The sequence below is a fragment of the Chelmon rostratus genome, chromosome 1 (genome assembly GCF_017976325.1).
Source record: "Chelmon rostratus isolate fCheRos1 chromosome 1, fCheRos1.pri, whole genome shotgun sequence".
NCBI classification, from domain to species: Eukaryota; Metazoa; Chordata; class Actinopteri; order Chaetodontiformes; family Chaetodontidae; genus Chelmon; species Chelmon rostratus.
The window spans coordinates 19,189,921-19,204,677 of record NC_055658.1 but is presented as its reverse complement, the minus strand read 5'-3'; the positions used below and the strand labels follow the sequence as shown (position 1 = coordinate 19,204,677).

The 14,757-nt window shown below is 43.1% G+C and overlaps 1 protein-coding gene across 1 annotated transcript; it reads right to left on the bottom strand.

The window, feature by feature from the left end:
- Positions 1-1,935: 1,935 nt before the first annotated feature.
- On the bottom strand, positions 1,936-14,702 carry immp1l (inner mitochondrial membrane peptidase subunit 1). The gene is made up of 6 exons (XM_041937053.1): positions 14,648-14,702; positions 7,994-8,104; positions 7,812-7,900; positions 7,458-7,584; positions 2,631-2,741; positions 1,936-2,072 (listed from the first exon to the last, which is right to left on the bottom strand). The coding sequence occupies exons 2-6, from the start codon at positions 8,096-8,098 to the stop codon at positions 1,992-1,994; spliced, it is 513 nt and encodes a 170-aa protein (XP_041792987.1). The 5' UTR covers positions 8,099-8,104; positions 14,648-14,702; the 3' UTR covers positions 1,936-1,991.
- Positions 14,703-14,757: the final 55 nt, after the last annotated feature.

The following is a 14,757-nucleotide window of genomic DNA, read 5'->3' as shown; positions in this document are numbered from 1 at the left end:
TACACCTCTGCCCGGTCATCTCTTTGAAACTCCGGTCTCCTGTCAGAACTCAAAGTATGACAGTATGAGAGTAACGTACAGGCTGTGTCTGTATACTTCGAGTGATTCGCAGCTCAAATTTAGCTGCTACGTGGGAGAGAGCCAGGCATGATTGTGACAAAGAGCAAGCATTTGAAGATACACTGGCCTCTGTTTCTATTTGCGAGGAAAAAATAAGATGGAGATATTTGCACTACACCTGAGGTGGAGTAAATCCTTCAGCTTTACCCTTGTTGGCATTACTTAAATCCTAAAAAGTTTTTCATCCACTACAGCTTGAGTTACATTAGTAAACAGTCAGAGCTCCCTCTATGGGGCAGTGGCTTTAAAGGGACATGCTAAGATTACTTGTGTCAGCTTTTCAGCTGAACACTGGAACTGTGTTGACACGCAGCAGATGAATATTAAACCTTGAGAAACAAAGATTTGCTTGAAGCAAAAGCCTGCATAAATATTTTTCATATGCAGACATACACACGCTCACACAATCTTGAGCATCCCCCCCAGCAGGCACAATCACACTCGGGCAGATAATTCAGTGTCACAGGGAGCCTTGTCTCTGACCCTCTGGCCCCCTCCAGACAGAAGAAGCAGCTGGACAGGGACCCACGGCTGCCTGGAACTCACTTCCCCTGGGGAGCTCCAAGGAGAAGAGTCCCTCTCTGCCTCGGAGAATGACCAGCTGAGCTTCCACGGCTCAGAATGTGCCGTTGTGTCCCTGTGTCCAGGAAGGTCTGAGCAGGATGAGCAGGCCTTAGAAGCACGCAGCAGTGGAGGGCTTTCTGTGAGCGTCAGCAGACTGATGAAAAGTATGATATCACAAACAGTTTAGTTCGTCCCTCTGGTCAGGTTATCTGCAAAGTTGCTGCTTTCATGAGGTCAGTATGCTTTGCTCTAGGCTCTGACAGAGAACATCGTGTCTGTGGTTGTGGTGGAGGTGGACACTGCATTACTATTAGTATTTATTAGTATTTAGGACACCGCTGCAATACTGCCACATCACTTCCCCATCACGTCTTTGTCAGGCACATGCACTCTTGCAAAAATCCTGTGAGAAGCTTGGTTAAATGTATGCTAGTTATGTGACCAGGAAGTGAGGTTTCTAGAGCAGAAATCTGAAGTGGCTATGTTCACCAATTTTCTCTTCATCCCTTACCCTGACAACAGAAACCACATTTGCATGATGTTCGGTTACTATAGAAAGCTGACAATAAGTCTGTGTCTTGAGTGCATGTAACTGAGTGTGAGACTCAGGTTTTGAGTCACACACACACACACACACACAAACACACACACACGCACGCACGCATGCACACACAAACACAGTGTATTCAATGTATTCAGTGGTGAGCGAAGCCCCTACTAAGTGCTTATTAATATTGTATGGTTAAATGGGAAATGTTAACATTTTTTCAATTGCCTTGGCAGCCTAATGAAATATTAAACAATAAGAGAGCTTTTGTTTTACCATAATACTAGGAAAGGGTAAACATGAAATTAATAACATCTTTTTTGAGGGAATGAGAGGTTGATGAGCTCATAGTTTGTACATTTAGACAGATTACACCACATGTAAGAGCATCCTGCAAATATGTGGTTCAGGGGCATTTCAGGACCAATGAAACAGTTAAATTCAGCCACAAGTAGCCCTCCACATCCAATACATGCACTGTAGGCTATGATTGGGCTTTTGTTTGTTGATTTAAAACTTCATTATTTGTGTGTTTTGTGACTGAATGAGCGCAATCATCAACATAAAACTTAAAACATTAAAATGAATTTAAACATGAAGTTTGTATGACTGCAAAGGGTTTTTCATATCTTTAAGTAACTGGACCAAAGCCACATTAACCACAATCAATGACCACTTTTCAAAATAAAAGTTTAAATAAATATCAGCTTTATTAAAAAATGACTGAAGACAAAGTAATGTACAGTACAAACTGAATGAGTCAATCTGAGTCACTCCGAGTTTTAATGATCCGTCTGGTTGGGCTTTCACTGAGAGTCCCGACACTGTGCGGCGGCCAGAGCTGTGTAGGACAAAGGGTGCGGAGGAACAATGGGTTAAAAGAAAGCTGAGACTCGCATAATAACAAAATAAAGCACTTCCAGCCATTATTTACAACACTTTATCGCACTTCTTGGACACATTTGCTAATGTGGCTATTAAGGATGTGTTTGACTTCATACAAGATCTTGTTATTTCATCAGCTGTCGTAATAGGGCCTCCAGTGGAGTGCCGCTGTCCAATCAGATGGACAGAAGGTTGGCTGACCTGTTTCCAGGGTCGTGCTTGCTATGACATCCAGTGACATGACAACACAGCAGAATGGAAAGCTAGACAATATGTTATCCAGGCTTTGGTCAATCAGACACACTTGCTTTGAACTTCCAACTGACTCACGTCTTTGAATTGGGCTTAAAATGGCCATACTGGACCGAAGAAAAAAAAAAACTCCATAGGTGCCTCAACGCTTAAATATGAGAGATTTAATCCAAACTAGTTTCCTGATTTTGAAACATATTTCTTCACCTTTTTAAATACATCTTTTAAATACATGACAACATACAGTACACCTCCCTGTTACCTTTAAGCAAACACGCCCTCGGATGAGGGCATAGGGAATTGGGCCATAGCTCCTTGAGTCACTGGAATTCGTAAGGTTATCCCCTTCAAGCCATACATGGCCTTTAGGAACCTAAAAACCAAACCACACATATGGAAAGAAGGTAAAAAATGATTAAGATATGGACCATTTTATCCCACAACAAAGGAATCATATGGAAAGCACATCTTTGAAATTGCAGCACAACTTAACTTTAACATGTAAAAGCGAGTTGACCTATACCGTACCGAGATCCCACCTTAACCCCACCCCCCTACCCCCAACGGGCCGCCTAAGCCATCCCTCCCTCCTCAGCGTCCTCCTCCATCTTCACGTCAACTTGCCTGTCCCTCTTTAACCCCGAACCGTCTTAGGAGAGGGGTCATGGGTAACGGGCAGGGTCGGGGGGGATTTAGAAGAACTTCAAACGGGGTCATTAGGCTGTTGGCTGAGATCTGCGTCCCTCTTACCCAGGGAGGGTAAAGCAAGAGAGGGGCCTGAGATAGCTGGGCAGAGAGAGAGAGAGAGAGAGAGATGGAGAGAGAAAGAGGGAGCTAGAGAGGGCTAAGCTGCGGCTAGCAGCAGTGTCCAAGGGTCTCCACCGCGGTCCGACCTGCCAGTGGGGCGGTCATCCAAGCGGGCTCTAATTCACAGTGACACCAATTATGATTAATCTCATCACTTTAGGAGAGTAGGCTTGTCAAGGCCCTAATTAAGTGCGCTGTCCCCCCTATATGTGCAGACAGGATCAACAACACATTATATTGTCATAATGGGCATCACAATCCACGAGTCTATTTTTGTGTTGCCTAACTTTTTAACGGCAAAAGTCCTCTGGAGGAAAGAGAATACCGTGAATAAAGAAACTGAATATTATCCAGACGGAGGTGACGTCACGTCTTCGCCTCCGCTCGTTCCCCTCATTCCGATCACCCGGCTCTCTGATTAGAGTCTTCAGTCCTACTGTGAGATGCTGCGTTTTGTTTCATATCCGATAATTGAGACAGATGATGTGACATAATCACGAGCCAGTGACATGTTGACCTAACATGAGGTAAACAACTCGCTGAATAACGACGACACAAATGAATATCATTAAAGGAGTCATCTGAGAACCATATGTCAGCATGCTGGATTCCCACCATTACACCTCATTAACATGGTAACATATGCTGGCTCCCAAGCACAGGAAAGCGAAACACCACCGTTTGTCATCTGCCAAACGAGAACCCCCCGTTTCTCCTCATCTTCCATTTAATAAAGAAAAATAAAAGAAAGAGCATCATTGTCGCTGTGCTCATCCTAAAGATGTAGAGGTTTCATTAGGAAATCTCAAGTGTCTGTCCAGAGTCTGGAGAGACCGCTGCACCCACATACTGAATTTAAAGGAGGAAGCTTTTCATGGCCGCTCTTGACACTAACACTTCTGTTCTATTTGGGATCCCAGCCTGAGAGAAATCACTATGGAGGTCGGTCAATCAATCCCATCGACAACAGCAGAAGTAGCACTTTGATTTGGAGTCCTCTTAAAACAAATGACCTCAGAGAAACCCAAACTTCAGCAAAGACAAAAGTACTTTCAGGATCAACCAGGCCGTATTTCAGAAAAGTGAGAAAGTGAAGAGGTCTGAAACTTGACCTGCTGTACTGTGGCCAGAACGTGGATAAAAGCCTAAGCGTATCACCTTGCAAGTTGCAGGTGTGTGAACAAGGGGGAAAAAAAAAAAAACAGCGAGTCAAAGGCAAACCTCTGAATTAAACTAAGTTGATGCAAAGCAGCAGTGTAAGCAGATAATGCACCATCCTTGACTATGCTTTTCAAAGATAACTGCTGTCTCAAGCACCTGCAAATACCCACAAAACCACACGTGTAACTTGAATTTTTTGCATGCACATAAATGTTGTGTTGAGGAAGGTCCTCTGTAGACAGGGTGGTGTGGCGACAGGCACGCTGTTTGTCATTTTAGCGCATAAACAGCACCAGCACATATCGTTTCCAACGACACACACTTCCGAAGATCTGCGTAGGCCCAGCACAGTGTGTTCAGATGTGGAGTCACTTGGATCCGCTCTGCCAGCGGGCTCTGGCGTGACGGATGGCAGAGACTGCACCCGTCCTGTGCTTGTAGGCAGGGTCGACGCGAGGCATTGTGTACCTGTCAGGGACGTGTCGAGACGCACTGAAACTGGAGCCTCTCCTCACGGTGGAGGTGTGTTGTTTAACAGCCACACCATTACAGTGCTCATTATGTTAACATGATTGAGGCGGTGAACTATGTTCTGTTTAAAGCCACGCAGACTTATTGAGTTCATCTTTCACCATATTACTCCATGTTTAGTGCAAAGAGCCGAACGTATGGGGACATTTCATCTCTCTCGTCACTCTCTCGCTCTCTTTGCTACAATATTAGGGATCAAGTGTCATTGTTTTGACACAATAGCTCAGACAAAGAAATGATTCCTGAAAGGTGACAGGGCAATTAGTCTGGCTGTTGGATCTCTGAGGGTGGAGAGGACCTGCCTGTCTGTCTGAACAAAAAAAGAGGTGATGACAGGGTCTCACACCGCCTTCCAAAATTCATCTTTACAGGTCCACCCATAATGCCTCACACAACAGTCACACACAAACACATACATCCTCCGGGGGGAAAGAAAAGTCCCTGAGGGAGCCCAAACATTTATGTGAACAGCGGGTATTTTCTCAGTTACCTCAAACGCTGTCACATAAAGGAAGTGATTTTGCTCCTGGGAGTTACAAAAATTAACATGTGGGAGCATACATTAGGCTGCAAGACGTTAAAAAAATGCTTAGTGACAATCAGTTTAGTAAAGACAGGCATAGTAGTTATTTCAAGCCTCTCACCTGCTTTGTTTGTGAAGCTGTAAAGTGTAACATTTTGAGGTAGCAAAGTATTGTGATTATGCATGTAAAAGTTCCTGCATTTGTCAAGATGTAGCTGGCAAAAAAACGACACACGCTCACACACTTACGCCTATAAATGCAGTCTGATGGGGGAACTGTCCGACCCCGAGACAAGCAAAAACATTATCGCCTCCAATATTTTGTTCTCTCTCTGTCTCTCTACTCCTGCTGCATTATGATCTTGACCAACAAAACGTATGCTTTTCCTCTAAGTATCACCTTGAAAAAAATTAATTGTTAAATAATTATATATAAATACTAATTATATTAATTAAAAGTTAAATACAATGTCACAATGTCTGCAATCACTACTTTTATGAATTAAGCTCTTTTACATTTTCAGCATGCGTGGCACAAAATCAAAGCAGTGCACAAACAAAACCAGTGTGATGAGTTTGATACACCAGGGCTGAAACTGAAACAACTGTAGTCAATGAATCAATCAACAGAAAATTAATCTGAAGCAATTTTGACACTCAAAACTAATCATTTCAGTTGTTTGATCAAGCAAAAACATCAGACGTCCAGTTTCTCATGTGTGTTGTTTCATATCATTGTACAGTGATTGTATTTGACTTTATGACTGTTGGTCAGAAAGAAGACGCCTTGGACTTGCAGAATTTGTGATGTATGTTTTTGACATTTAATAGAGAGAACAGTTAATCAATCACTTATTGACAATAAGAAGAATTAGAAATTTCAGCCCTACTCTAAAAAAAATCCATATGCATCGACTGAACAGACGACCTTGCATTAAATTGTGTATTTTCACACCATGATTCATACGGATCTGTGTCAACTGCTAACTAATCAAAGTGATTTTTTAAACCTGGTATGAGGGATGGTTGAAGAAACATGCAACACATCACCACAATCTCTTCAACTACTGACTGGTTTCAGCATGTTAAGTGAAGAATCCTCCAAAATGAACGGAAGTCAATAAGCTTCATTCTAAACCTGATGGACAAACAAAAGCACTGTAGCTGTTTACCTGGTGGCAAATTTAAAAGGAGTCAAACTGAAAGTTCTGTCACTACGTCCTGGGATCCCGAATCACAATGCAAAGACGACATCTATTGCAAGTTCAGTGCTCCGCGTGTGGAGGTGAAGCAAGCAGAAGAGGAAGCGTCTTTATTTCCTATTTGATTTGATGAATGACGCTTATGGGCTTGGCCTTTTGCTATGTTTCGCTGAACTCATTCAGCAGTCTGCCCATAGTCTATAAAACACACAAGAAATTCAAAAACATGCAACATAAATGCAACCTTTGGTTTGTGGACGTATGCACACACACACTCTCACACTCAGTCACACACGCACACGCACACACCTCCACCCACCCATCAGTCTGTCCATTCGGCTGGCACTAACTCTAACAGGCTTCAGAGAGATTGCAGGCCTGAGCTGTGGGCGTTGGGGAGAGTAGTAATAGAAAAGCAATGACAGTGGTTTCAGCAGCAGAACCCCTGCTCACTCTCTGGTTTTATCACTGTTCTGAGGAAATATAGGTGTTGTCAAAAGCTGATATTTTGACCAATGACACAAAATGGATGTGTGCGGTCTAAAATGTAAACAACTATGATAGTATATAGACTGTGGTACACACACACAAAGAAAACCAATAACAGAGTTTTGCATTATGCATAGAGATCCTGTCAAACTATCAAGTGTTTTGTTGTCCTCATTCATTCTCTATTTTACTGTATCTTTTATTGCCTTTTTTCTTCCAAGGAGACCCTGAGTTGTGGTTGTTGGAAGCGAAACAGTAAAGCTGCCACCAGGAGTCTCACTTGGTAAAACAGGTAATCACAAGATGTATAAGAGCAGCGGCTGGAAAGCACAACACCGTCAAGAAATACGGACGGGTAGGATGCAAACATACTCACATATGTGTGGGTCTTGAACAGATCTGACGGGCCACTAGTGCGGACCTTGTCACCCTCCAATCCAATTACTCTTTTACAAATGTTCATATTTGGGTCAAATGGACTCTTTGCAATTACTATATCACCCCTGAAAAGAAACAAAAAACACAATCACTTAATTTGTAACAACTCAAGGTTCATTCACATAGATAGCTAATATCTCGTATTATCTATGATGCATGTTTGTAGGAAAGTGGCATTCTATCATTTTTATTTAAGAAACAAAAAAAAAAAGAGCACAATTCTTGCAGTGAATCAAAAATGTAAACTGTGAAATGTTTATTCATATTCAAACATGTGTCTTCTGGAACCCACTTTTGTATTTTGCAAAGATGACGACTCATGCGCTCAGAGAAGACAATATCATGGTTGACGATGGTGGGCTCCATGGATGGACCAGAACACTGAAGCAAAACAAGAACAAAAACACACAATTAATTCATGTGCATAGATGAATTAATTTAAGTCATGAATTCTGTAATTGTACCAATACGAACCACCACAACTTCTCCAATGTATTCGAAGGCACAATGTGCGATGCAGCCATACTGGACCGTGTAGCCCACAAACCCCAAGGTCTTCCACAGCACTCTGCGGAACATCTCCACCTACAGCACAAAACACAACCATAGGTTACGTCACAATGTCAGCGTACATAGCTATCAAACGCTCTATACATAGAGTGGTGAGGCAATGATTCTGTGCCTGATCCATTTATGGTAGGCTTAAGTTCTTTATACAATTTCTGAAAACAAAAGTTGTGTGGGGTTAACTTTTCACAGGTGTGGACAAGGTTGTCACAGTTGGCCTACTGCTGAAATGGCACGTTCCCTGGTGTTTCATTCTCACAGGCTGAGCGGCCGGTTGACAACAGGAAACTGCCCTGAACTTTGATCCTGTGTAGGATGGACCAATCAACACCTTGCGCTCAGGTGACGGACAAACACAGAAGCTGTGACACATCCAGCCGAGCAGCTCTGCACCGTCTACAGCTAGTCCCTGAACCTGTGCTGCCTCCGCTACGGCCAATCATTAGAGCAGTTATCAGCTTCTGTCAGCACCATAGAAACACAGAGACACCCCCTGCACCCACCCACCCATCCGCCCGCCCTGCAAACACTCTGTCACACAAACACACACAAGGACTGTCCGTGTGTCTTCTAAGCAAACATCCCAGCCACACTCAGGTTATTGACTTTTACTCAAGCTGCAACCTGTTGGATGGATGGAAGAAAGTAAGTCAATCTTTACACACTGTCATGCACAGTGTGTAACGCAGGTGCACCTGCACACGTGCGTGCACACCTGCACACACACATGCATATACACAAACAGATTGAAACTGTGTGTTTAGAAAAGAATAGACACTGCTTGGCTTAGAGGTTAGTCTGCACTTCAAACATTTTTAGCTGAGGCCGCTGTCCTGCCAGTCCACCACAGGGAAAAGAAATCTTTTTTTCTGTCTCTTTCCCTCTCTCTCTCTCTCCATGTCTTCTCTCCCTCCCAGGGTATTATTAACCAAAGCAAGCAGAGCGGAAACCAAAGCCCCAAATCCTCAGAGCTCTGGGAATGACTTCCCAAAGATGGACAAGGATTAGACCCCCAATTTCTCCCTTGCCCCACCACTTCCAACTCCCCACACCCCCCTTCTCCCCAGGTCCCCAACAGACCGGGTGTCAGGTGGCTCTCCCAGCCCTGCCAAAGGTGTTACCCCTAATCCCATTACCCCCCTCCACTGTTCTCACACACATACACAAACACACACCCAATGCTCTCTCATTCATGCCAACTATATTCCACCTATTAAACCCTCTATCTATCTTTCATCCCTAGCATGGTTTGTCTCTTTGGCCCATTCACCATCGTCTCTGATCCAAAAAAGACGAACTCCATCCTTTTTGCCTCCTTATGTACTGCTACTCCACTCTGCCCTCTGTTGCCTGATCACCCCTGGCAACCCTCTGATTTTTGCCGCCCCTGTGAACGAGAGCGCTCGAGCAGGTGAAGGGGGGCATATATACACTCAGTGCAGGGCCCAAATGAAGTGCCCCTTTCCAGTCACAGCAAGCTCTGGTCTCTCCTTCTGTTCCACAGGAACTATCAACTCAGTTCCTCCCACAGCTGGTACAATAACACATCTGGCCCTATAATTCCTCTGTTGGGAAGCAAGTGGTCTAAAGGTTAATGTGAATCTCAGGTCTGCACTAAGGCGGCATGTTCAGCTGTATTTGTCTTGCTCTCAGCTGCCTCCACCAGCATCTCCGTCATAATGCACTCGCAGATATGATCTCACATGTGCTCTTCCTTCTGCTGGGCTAGGGATCAGGAATCTCTTTGCTAGCACTCATTCGCAGAGCACAGTGGACATCCTCCCTTACAGCTGCCCTCATATCTCTGTTTCAGCCGCCCCCCCCATACCACCCCCCTCCATTCCAGCGTGCATTCATCATAGGTAGGGATTAAGGGACTTTGCATAACAAGATCACACAGCCAGTGACTGATATCAAGAGAGTCCATATGCAGCCGCCTGGTTTTCTGAGGCACCCTCTGTCATTGATATTGTGTGTCTGTGTGTGCATGCATGTGGTGTGAATGTGCACAGACAATAGCATTACCTATGTGTTTCATGGAAAGTGCATATATGAGCTGCAGTGACTCCTTTGGGAGTCAGAATGAGGTGGACATCCACAGAGACCTCTGATTGGATCTCTATTACGTGCAATTCCCCTGAGCAAAGAGTCAGGCAACCCACACGATCTCCTGGCCCTAATACCCAGCCCATGTGTGTGTTGGGGAGTAGCAACATTAATTGAATGCTGTATTACAGCTGTAAATTAACACAAAGTCTCTCTGTTAATCCAGGATTACACGGCAAACATGTTCATGGGAAAACAAAGAAAAGTCAGCGCAGCCCTCTCTGCAGAACCATCTGTGGCCACCGGCCTCCCGCTGTCACAGCTCAGCGCTACAGTGGGGCGAAGAGAGGGATCCCAAATGAATAGCTGCCAATAGAAACACAGCATTGTGTGTTTAACTCTGTGATCCTCTTACTGAGGGAGCCCCGTTTCACTCAAGGCAGAGCGATCACATGAAGATGAATGAATGCTTCTTTCTTGCAATACCAGTCGTGAGCATAAAGTGCAGCAGTGGTCGGGATGCCCATCACTGTGTTCGCCCAGCTGTCGAAAGCATTTTGAGTGTATTATTTGATACACTGCAAAAATAAAATGTGAACAAGGTGTTTTCATCTGCACTGGCATGAATAAAGACACTTCCTGAACAGACACATCCACAACCAAAAAAGGAGTCTCTCAAAAACTGATAAGCACTGGGAAAGTTGTTGTTTCACATCAAATATAATGCTTCCTCAGGATGAGAACAATGAAGGAAACATAATCACATTATCAAGAGTTGTGGCCAATGCACCAATACACGATTTCTAAAAGGTTGTGATATAAAAATAACTATTGCTTATGTCATTACTATTTCCATAAAGACAATCAGAATTTATACAAATTGTTTTGTTTTAAATCAGCATAAAAAATTGAAATACTGACATTTTTTGTGTTGATGTTTCCCAGCCAGTTCCACTGAGGGTTTTTTTCTACTAATTATCATTAAAATACTTTAATGGAAACTCAGCTAATGTAGGAACAGTAATCAATTTCTTTTAATTAAACTGAAAATAAAGCAAAGTCACGCATATCAAAACTGATACTTAATTAAACACACATTATTGAAGCCATAAGGAAACATTCGAAAAGGAATTACCGCTACTGGTCTCAAGAGATTTGAACCTGCCATTGGCTTAGTAGTGTTAATTGATATACATGGCCAGTCTATTAGAACCACAAAGAGAATCTCAATCCACACAGCGCATGAGGGCCTTGCAGCAGACTCCTTACACATCTAAATTAGGAAAACATGGGCTGAGAGAGAGCTGGGCAACGGGGGGGCTAAGAGGCTTACAAGCCCCTTGTCAGATATTCTTCTCCCTGAGGATCCCAGATGGAAGGGAGTCTGGAGGTGCAGGCAAGCACTGGAGAAGGGACGAATCCCACCTCTGATGTCCTCCTCTGGGCAGCAGAAGGCAGAGGAGGTGGGGCATTAGTCCTGTTGCGCAGAGCTTGATTTGATCTTAATATGAGCTATAAAAAGGAGGGGGGGGGGGGGGGTCTGTTTCAACTATCAGTCCAATCAGAGATTATCCTGCTGATTTAGACACAGGCACCTGGCTGGATGGAGAGTGACAGATGTAGAAGTCCCAGTCACAGAGTACTATGTCTGCCCCCCATCTTTTTCTAGCTTTGCCTTCTATCAGGGGCTTAATTGAAGTGACTGATCTCCATATTGCTCTTTTCATTGTTGCTAACAGCAACACAGCCGTGAAACAGCTGAGCGAGGTTACTATTTGAGGACCTGAGGATTTAAACCTACAATCAATGGGTCAGCCAGAGCAAATAATAGCCAAGTGATATGAATACAACTGCTATGAATTGAAAGGAAGTGTGGGTTGACAGAGTCCCCAGCCAATTACATAGAATGGAAAAATCAGCCACTAAGCCTTATTGTATTGACCACAAAGCGAGTGCATGGTGCTGGCCTGGTGCTGAGAGAATTGAGAGATCTTATCTGGTGTTGTATGAGATTCACAAAGGAGTTTGTGTTGTGCACGCAGCAGCTCATGACAAAGCCTGATTATTTTAACACTAGCTAATGACAGACACCTCAACCCAAAGGCAAACCTGTGATTTTAAGGAATGTGATTTCTTTATTCTAAATGAGCATTTTACGTATTTTTTTTTATATATATATATTTTTTTTCCTACCCTACAGGTCAAGCTAAACATGGCTTGTTTTACTTAATGCAACATCTGCAAAGTAAATCTCAAGATATCAAAATAAAGCTGTTCAAAATATGGGATGTTGAATACATGGAAAAAATCCAATCCTTAAGACAAAATTAGCTTTGTACAAAATATATCCTATGATTATTGTATTATTGTACTTGTGCCCTTAGAATATTACTTTACTTTCAACGCTAGCAAAATAAATATGGTGCATGTTGATAATCTTGCATCCCCCGGACACAAGAAGGCTATTGCTTCTTGCAGTTCCTCACTGATGGCAGAATTGGACTGAAGAAACCAAAACAGGCAAACCAGGAAAGGTCTGACATGTTATGACTGCTGCCATTATATAGCTCAATCAGATACAGAGACTGATAAACCTGACAAAAACACTGCAGAAAAACACACACATGCACAGATGACATGTTGAAGAAAAAAAAAGGGGGACGGGAGGGGGGGGGGGGGGTCAATCGTGTTCTTTTTGCACAATTAGGCTGCTGTGTTTACACTAGCACAAACTGAATGGTGCTACAGAGCCCAATGTTTGAAAAGAATTGAAAATGAGGCGACTGACAAAGGACGTGGAGAAAGTTTCCACAGCATTGTAGCTGCTCGTACATCCTGCACGTTGCACTGCTGAAGCAGGCTCTCCTCCTTCCGAGATGCAGGTCAGTCAGCGCATCTTATTTGTCTCATATGGGCTTTCCACAATGCCCAGTGTTGTCAGTCATGATATATTCCCTTGGTCTCCTGTCAGCACATATAAATCTCAACAGTGCTGTCAAAACAGCAGGACTGCCTCTGCTGAGAGCATTTGTAAAGTGAGCAGTTGGGCTATTGCTTCCTCTGGAGCCCTTACAGTATCCTGTGATCTTGTGCTGCCTCTGGCCTCCCTCTGCCACACAAAGCTTTTTTACAGCTGTCTTAAGGATTACACTGATCTCTCATCAGTCAGCCAGCATTAATAGTGGACATTATGCAGTACAAAAGAAACTGGCCTTTCCCCCGCCAGTTTCCCCTGTGGTTTGCCTAACCTGACAGAGCATTCAGAGCTCTTGAGACATGTGAAGGAGGTTTCTATCTTCAATAGGCCTTTTTCTCTTCAGAAATTTTGACTTGTCATAATAGGAAAAACAGGTGTTAGTAATAACATGAACAATGGCTCTGTTCTATTCAAGTGACCCATGATAGTGCGACAGTGAGTCAGCATGTCCTAAACCATGAACCTGTAACCAAACAGCTGACTGGAATTTATCCATCACTCATTTTTTTTATTCATACTTGATTTTCCTACTGTAACATATCAGTGTGTCCTGTGGAAAAGGTCCATTATTACCTGATGAGCAGAGTGCTGAATTGCATTCCACTCTTTAGTGCTGAAGCTCCCTTACAAACTCATAGATGAGTTCAAAGTACTTTAGCTTTTGATAATGTTGGAGACTTTAACACACAGAGGCAGTCACAATGTGCTAAATTATTTTAAACAGATTCTATTGTTGCAATAGCAGATTTTTTTTTGTTGTAAAGTAGGTTCATATTTGAATGACAATTTGATATTTTCCTTATATATACGTATATGTACACACACACACACACACACACACACACACCGAGTACATAGCTGCTATTTTGAGTCAAATGAAATATAAATTCAATATTTACACATACTGTGAATTATAATATCAAACCTACTCTAAAATAGTACACCTTCTGTGTGGTAAGGCTGCTTTACATAGTCGTGCGAGTAATGTCGCTCATTTACTGTGTTTGCTGCTGTTGTTTGTGTTAAATCGCTCATTATTTGGTTGTTGTTGTCACAAACAATTTGGAAAATTCCGTGACACTTCAAGCAATCCAGTGTAAGAATTTAGTGTTCGACTGCTTCCTGCCTCCTGAACATAATGTCCCCTTTCATATGTGTAGGCTACGTTATCCTCATTTACGATAAACAGGTTATTGTTGCGTGATGTACCCTGTATTTTGACCCTAGAATAGAGTTGAATAGAATATTGAGCGCACAGCTTGTTTATCTTTTATATGTCACTAACAAATTATTCTCTGATTGCTAGTAAAGATGTGGGCAGCGATTGTAAACGAAGTAGCTGATTTTGTCAAACAACACACGGGTTCAGTAGTATTATGCAATGAACCAACAAGGTCACAGTCAAAGCCAGGCGTTAGATTACTTTTTAATGCATGAAAAAGCTGCCGGCCGTTGCCAAGAACATATACATCCACGTTTATGTAAACAGGATAAACGTACAACAAGTGACTTCTCCTAAACAACAGCGCGTTACTCACCTACAAGCAGAGTGATTCAATGGTCCGACCATGCACTTGTCACAACAAATTGAACTTCCTCTTAGCAGCGTCCAGACCGCGGCTCCGCTACAATCGCTGCCCGCATTGGT

Coding starts and splice junctions, on each gene's coding strand:
- immp1l (XM_041937053.1), bottom strand. CDS start 8,098: ATGTTCCGCAGAGTGCTGTGGAAGACCTTGGGGTTTGTGGGCTACACG. Junction 7,901..7,993: donor ACATTGGAGAAGTTGTGGTG/GTTCGTATTGGT, acceptor GTTTTGCTTCAG/TGTTCTGGTCCATCCATGGA. Junction 7,585..7,811: donor CATCTTTGCAAAATACAAAA/GTGGGTTCCAGA, acceptor GTTTCTTTTCAG/GGGTGATATAGTAATTGCAA.